General features: G+C 34.8%; 1 protein-coding gene across 1 annotated transcript in view; it reads left to right on the top strand.

Annotated features, from left to right (window-relative positions):
• The first annotated feature begins 3,563 nt into the window (after positions 1–3,563).
• Positions 3,564–6,641, top strand: part of USP35 (ubiquitin specific peptidase 35) — a 124,609-nt gene continuing 121,531 nt past the window's right edge. Inside the window, exons 1-2 of the mRNA XM_053705077.1 lie at positions 3,564–4,245; positions 5,688–5,823. Of these exons, the coding sequence (XP_053561052.1) occupies positions 3,564–4,245; positions 5,688–5,823 (818 nt within the window). The remainder of the gene's footprint in view (positions 4,246–5,687; positions 5,824–6,641) is intronic.

The following is a 6,641-nucleotide window of genomic DNA, read 5'->3' as shown; positions in this document are numbered from 1 at the left end:
ATGATCAAAACTGAAATCTGCCAGAGTGCATTTCAGTTTTGAATCAACAAAATTTCCTCACATACTCATATTAGCAAAAATGAGTAAAAAAGCAAGTGTTTCTGGGGTATTCATACATATGTTGTCTGTGGTCAGTGCAAACACTTGAAGAAGTAATGCCTGTATAACCCAAATGTCACTAAACATACAGTGTATAGTCTCGCTAGTGAAAAGGTGGTGTAACGCTAACGAATATGGCTGAAACCCTATACCTAACTTTCAGGGCTGCCCTCGGAATATAAAAAAAATCCCTAACCTACAAAAAAAAGTTTCCTTGATAAGGGCATTTGGTAGGGCATTGCCCTAATGTGATTATAGCTCTTTTGTGAGGTGAAAAAAATCTCTATTCTTAAAAAAAAACTATCCTAAAAAGTAAGTTAAAAATACCCCATCTTAGAAAAAAGTTGCCCTGAAAAAGGTATTTCTAGAAGTGCATTTGATAGGACAGTGCCCTAAAGTTATTATAGCTATTTTGCCCTCAAATAAAAAAGCCCTATTCTAAAAAGAAAAACTATCCTAAAAAAACCTAAGTTAAAAAAATCCCAATCCTGAAAAAAGATTGCCCTATGAAGGGCATTTGATAGTGCAGTGTCCTAAAGTGATTAAAGGTCTTTTTCCCTGAAAATGAAAAAAAAGGCCTATTCTAAAAAAAAAAAAAAGCTATACTATAAAGAAGGGCATTTGGGCAGTGCCCTAAAGTGATTATAGTTATTTTGCCCTGAAAAAAAACAACAACAAAAAAATCCCTATTCCAAAAAAAAGCCCTGGGTTAAAAAAACAAACTAAAAAAAACCTATCTTAGAGAATAAGTTGCCCTGAAAAGGGAATTTGGTAGGACCAAAATAAAATTCTAACCTGAAAAAAATGTAAGAGAAAAAACCCTATCCTAAAAAAACACCACACCAAAAAAATCCTAACTCTAAACCCAACTCACCCAACTTGACTTTTTTTTCAGGGCAAAAGGGCTATAATCACTTTAGGGCATTGCCCTTCCAAATTTCCTTCTTATGGCAATGACCTACGAAATGCCCCCTTTTCAGGGCAAAAGAGCTATAATCACTTTGGGGCACTGCTCTACCTAATGCCCCTTTCAGGGCAACTTACTTTTTTTTTAGATTTTTAGAATATTTTTTTTTTTTTTTAAATGTAAAAGAGATAAACCACTTTATGCCAATGCCCTACAAAATGCCCTTGTCAGGGCAATTGTTAGCTGAGGTCTTTGAAGATAGCTTTTTTATTGGGGGGGGCACTTTGTTTTTAGAATAGGGATTTTTTATTTTAATTGTAAAAGAGCTGTTATCACTTTAGGGCAATGCCCTACAAAAATGCAATTGTTAGAGTAGGTTTTAGTGGTAGCAGAGGGTTTTCTTTTATTTTGGGGTGGGCTTTTCTTAAGGGGACTTTAGTTTTAGGATAGGCATAACTTTTTTTCGTATTTTTTTTTTTTTTTTTGGTAAAGACTTGTAGTGCAGGGGTAGTTTGCGTTGGGGGGTTGTGACAGTTTAGTGGTTAAAAGGTTAGGGGGTTTCTTGTGGTGGGGGGTTGTGGCGTTTTAGGGGTACATAGGTATAGTTATTAGGCTCAGTGCTATATATTTAAAAGGAATCCTTTACTTTACATCGCCAATGTCGGTGCCGATGCTGCTTGGAATATTTCACCAGCATCATCACCCATTGAGATGTATAAGTAAATTGCCTCTCAGTGATGCTGTCTTTAAACAGTAATGTGGACACTTTTTAATATTTCACTGGCTTTCTCAAAATCGCGTCGTATCCCTTTTAAATATATTGAAGCACTATCAAACATCAGGGCCGCAAAGAACTGTTGCTCAGAGAGCAGCAATAAAGTTTAATTGAAAAAATAAATAAATGTATATATTTGATATATATATAAAGTAACTTTAATGTTTCTTTATTGTCACTTTACATTTAAAAAAAGCTACTATGTGCACTTTATATGTAATACAATAAAAACTGAAAATGGTGCAGTGCGACATAAAATATGTTGAATATTAAATCTAACCCACTCGAGGGAGCTATTTTTAGTTATATCTGTCACAAAGTACATTTGGCAGCGATTTCTTAGACCTGCCTAATGAAATACAATACAAAAGATGTGCTTGTTAAAAATAAAATGTAAACAAAGATGGGCAGATAGTGAAAGGAAATGACAAACCTCTACTATATATATAAATATAGATATAAATGTTGTCTTATTTATACTATTAGAGGGACATGAAACCTAGAATCTTCTTTTGTGATTCAGATAGATACAATTTTAAACAACTACCTAGGTATGATTTTCAACAAAGGATACAAAGTGAAATAAACAAATTTGATAATAGAAGTAAATTGGAAAGTTGCCTAAAATTACATGCTCTATATAAATCATGAGTTTAATTTTGACTATCTAAGCCAATCAGAAACTGTACTGTGGAATGAAGATCCGCTGGCCATACAATAGCCAATGGGGCACCTTTTCTCACCTTCCTGTCTGGTTATCTAATATAGCTTTCAATACAAGATAAAAATAGTAACATCAAGCCTTAAACACATAAGCTTTGATGCTCTGACACTATTTGTGTGCATCATACAAATTTGTTTTTATGGTGTAAAATAAAGGTTTGTCTTTATCCTAATCTGAAATGATGTATTACATTATTTTTGATAATTTTGGGACAGGCTCCCTTTTATCTAATGATCTGTGTTCTGCCTATTTGAATATTCAGTAAACCAATCAAAAACTATACTGTGGAATGAAGAGCTACTAGCCATACATCTTTTTTTTAACAATTATAATGTGACCTCTTACTTAAAAGGGTTGGACATTATTGAGAAGAAAGTGACATTGCAATCAAAATTGAATTTCCCCCATAAAATATTTAATTATGTAGTGTAAACAAAATAAAATGTTCCAATACACTTAACCGTGATTTATATTGCCCACTTTTCATTCAGTTTTAAGTCTGAAAACAGCAATAATTCCACTGCTGCCATATGGCTAAAGTGCGGGCTGCACTTCTTCATATTCTGGCGTTTCAAGGGGTATCTCCTTGTACTGCATAATGTGAACGGTGTGCTAACAAAATAGCAATTCTGAATGTTTTCAAAACATTTATTATGAATGCAGATCTTATGAAATACAATGATTATTGCTAATATACACTATACATATTATTTTAAAAAAATCAGTCCTTCCAGCTTCATCTGCCCCCAATGCCTCTCTAGTAGACGTGTATTCATTTAATTACAAATGCATATTTGTGACAACAACATAGATATTTATTTAGTTTTACGTAACGAATATCCGACGAAACGCACTAACAAATTTTAAAGAAAACAAATATATACTAATGAAATATTACAACCGTGTTCCTTTATACTCTTGTCTGGTGGAGAGCGCTGTAATGCATTGTATAACAATGCATTGAAGTTATCTCGGGCAGCCAGCTTGTTATATATTTTTCATCTAGCTAAAGCCATGAAATTATTCAACCTCTAACTGTATTCCAGAATCCAAAAGCAATGGATAAGATATTAGAAGCAGTCATGGAGTCATCATATCCAATGTACGTAAAGCAGAGCTTAGCAAAGAGAGTTGTTGAAGCTTCGAAGCAAACCATGGACAGTGAACAGTGCTGGTGCATGCTCGAACTCTCCACCAAACTCTTCTTTGTGGGTGACTCCCAGTTTGCAAGGGAAACTGCAAGAGAACTTCTGGAAGTCTACGGCATTTACCACCCCGATGAATTTGAAGAATTTTTTAACGTCAGGTTTATCCTGAGCCTTCTTCAGGAGGGATACACAACAGTTGGGAAGAGAAATGTCTACATTTTGGATTATATATATCATGGGCTTCAGTTTGTTTTGAACAAACCAACAGCAGAAGAAATCTTCAGGCTACTCAGGATAGAAGTTCTTCGAATAGTCTGTGAAAGACCAGGTCTTCAGCTTTGTGTGAGAATCAGCAAGCTCCTATCTCAGTATTCACAATGTATTCCTGTGGGAAAACAACAAGTGCTCTTCTGCCAACAGCTGATTAGATGCATTGGGCAGTTCTATTGTACAACCCAAGCAGAGGATGGCATATTGCAATATCTGGACCAAATCAGCAGAGTTAGTGGCCTTCTACAGAAAATCTGGAGGTTGCAGTCCTCCTCTTTACTTTCATCCCTAAAGGAACTCTTTGCTATTATCTCTACAACAGGTAACAATTTTCATCCAGTTCTACTATAATTGCAATAATTTCATTTTTAATATGTGGGGGTTAAATGTGGAGTATACTATTATTGATGGCATTAATATATTCCAATGATTAGCTTGTTAAAATAAATATATCAGACTATCAACTATTTCATACACATGCAAATACATATAAAAAGTGAGAAATAATTATTATGTTAAAGGGACATGAAACCCACTAATCTAGTAAAAAGAGCAGTGATATGTAGAATGAGAGTAATTCCCCCATCCCTTCTCTCTGGCTTCACAAATAAAATGTTTAGCTTTGTAAGTAATAAACACAAGAAACTTCCCACTGTACAGGGAGCACCTGCTTGTCACATCTCACTAACATACATACCTCTGTACAATTTCTGGATACTACTGGGACTGTGAAGCTAGGGGCTAAAATGAGAAACTGTCGTTTTATGGCTGGACTCAGAGTGGGCAGTACAGTGTGGTTGGTGTTTTTCTGGCATGGAATGGGCGGTCAGAGATTCCCAGATTCCCTTTGGGATATTTATAGGTAAGACGTATATATCCAGGAGAAATTAGGACTCAACTGTAGCTAAGCTGCAAAATACAGGGCAGTTCTGAGTTCTGCAATGACCTAAGCAGACAGAGCTAAAAATGTGACCAGGCACAGTTAACACACTGCGCCCAATTCTATGAAGATCTCTAGGCTAATGAGATTCTATAAGAATGCTGGCAATTATGTCTATTTTATATTTATTGAAAACAGTGTGTCTGCTAAGGGGCGTATCCTGCATTTTCATATAGGGAGGAGGTGCATACATTATAAAAATGCACAATGAAAACAGTCATTTAAAAATCATACAAAATGGATAATTGAACCATTCACACAAAAATACACAGGAACATTTTTTATTGTTTAGGTGCATCCAAAATCGTAACAAATTTTGTCCACCAAAACTCGTATTTGATCAAAAACGTAAAATTTGTATGTAGGTTACACAGGAATAAATCATATTAAATATACACAGCTTAAATTTTAATTTAAGTAAACTGGATGTGCAATAAACACATAGAATCTCGTACTTATAAGTACAAAATACAAAGCAGAATTGTTTTTCCGTAAAATGGGCTGTACGTGGGTGTATACGAAATTGTCTCTCAAATTCCAGCGTCTAATGGCCGCTGCTTCTTTCATTGTGGGTAGCAGGCTCGCATGAGCGAACCTGCCCTGCAAGTTCTCCGGAGCAGATTAAGCTGTTTATACATGGAGCCTGTATATATTTTCTAAAATATTTTATTAACAAGTGTACATGATTTATTGTGATATCTGAGGTCTTTAATTAAGTGACCTAATTTCTAATAATTATATTGGCATACTTGCTCAATTTCCTTATAAAACAATTTATGTCATCAGTACATTGTTATTTGTATTTATATTCTATTTCTTTACAGAGGAGGCACAAGGTCCTTCAAATTCTCTGGCATGCTTGGTGCAATACATCCCACTGGAGCTGATGGATGGTGTTATTAGGAACCTGGCTAATACAGACACTGTTACAGACCCTCAGATGATGATAGCGATTAGCAGGTAATAATAATACATATATGCAAATATAGGCAACAGCAAAGTCACAATTAAACTTTCATGATTTAGATAGAGAATGCAATTAAAAAAAAACCCTTTCCAACTGGCTTCTATTATCAAATTTGCTTTGTTCTATTTGTTTGTTGTTGAAAAGAAAACCTAGGTAGGTGTTTAGCAATCTATGGCAGCAGTGTTTGCAATAATGTTTTTAGTAATGTTATACATTATTGCAAACAAGTGCTAAAGATATGTGCATGCTCCTGAGCTCTTATGAGCCTATCTAAGTTTACTTGTTGAAGAAGGTATCAGGTTTTACCAAACCCTTGCAAATATGAGTCAGCACTGAAAAGTGAGGCAGCATATTTCTAAAAAGCTGACTAGAAAATATCACCTGAACATCTCTATGTAAAAAAGGAAGTAATTTACCTTAAAATGACTTGAAGCAGCCAATCAGTATGCTAGTCCCCGGACTTGCAAGGTAGCGTGCATCTGGCATGTGCAGGTGCAGTCATGCTATTTCCCTATTCAGTTTAAGGAAGTTTAATATGAAAACTTGCAAGATTTCAGCAAAATCTCATGAGGTCACACTAAAGCAAGGCATGATCTCAGCACTTTTGATGCTGATTGAATTTTTTTTTCTTCAACCTACAGCTGGACAGTAGGTTTTTTTTTTTACATAGAGCTGTTCAAGTGATATTCTCATGTCAGATTTTAAAACTTATGCTGCATCACTTTCAAGTGATTTAGCATATTATGTTCCTTTAAGTAACTTGTCATAAAACATTTGAATCTTTATAACTTTCTCTTTTTTACTAAGAGTT

Source organism: Bombina bombina, chromosome 3, assembly GCF_027579735.1.
Source record: "Bombina bombina isolate aBomBom1 chromosome 3, aBomBom1.pri, whole genome shotgun sequence".
NCBI classification, from domain to species: domain Eukaryota; kingdom Metazoa; phylum Chordata; class Amphibia; order Anura; family Bombinatoridae; genus Bombina; species Bombina bombina.
This window is presented reverse-complemented; position numbering and strand designations above follow the sequence as displayed.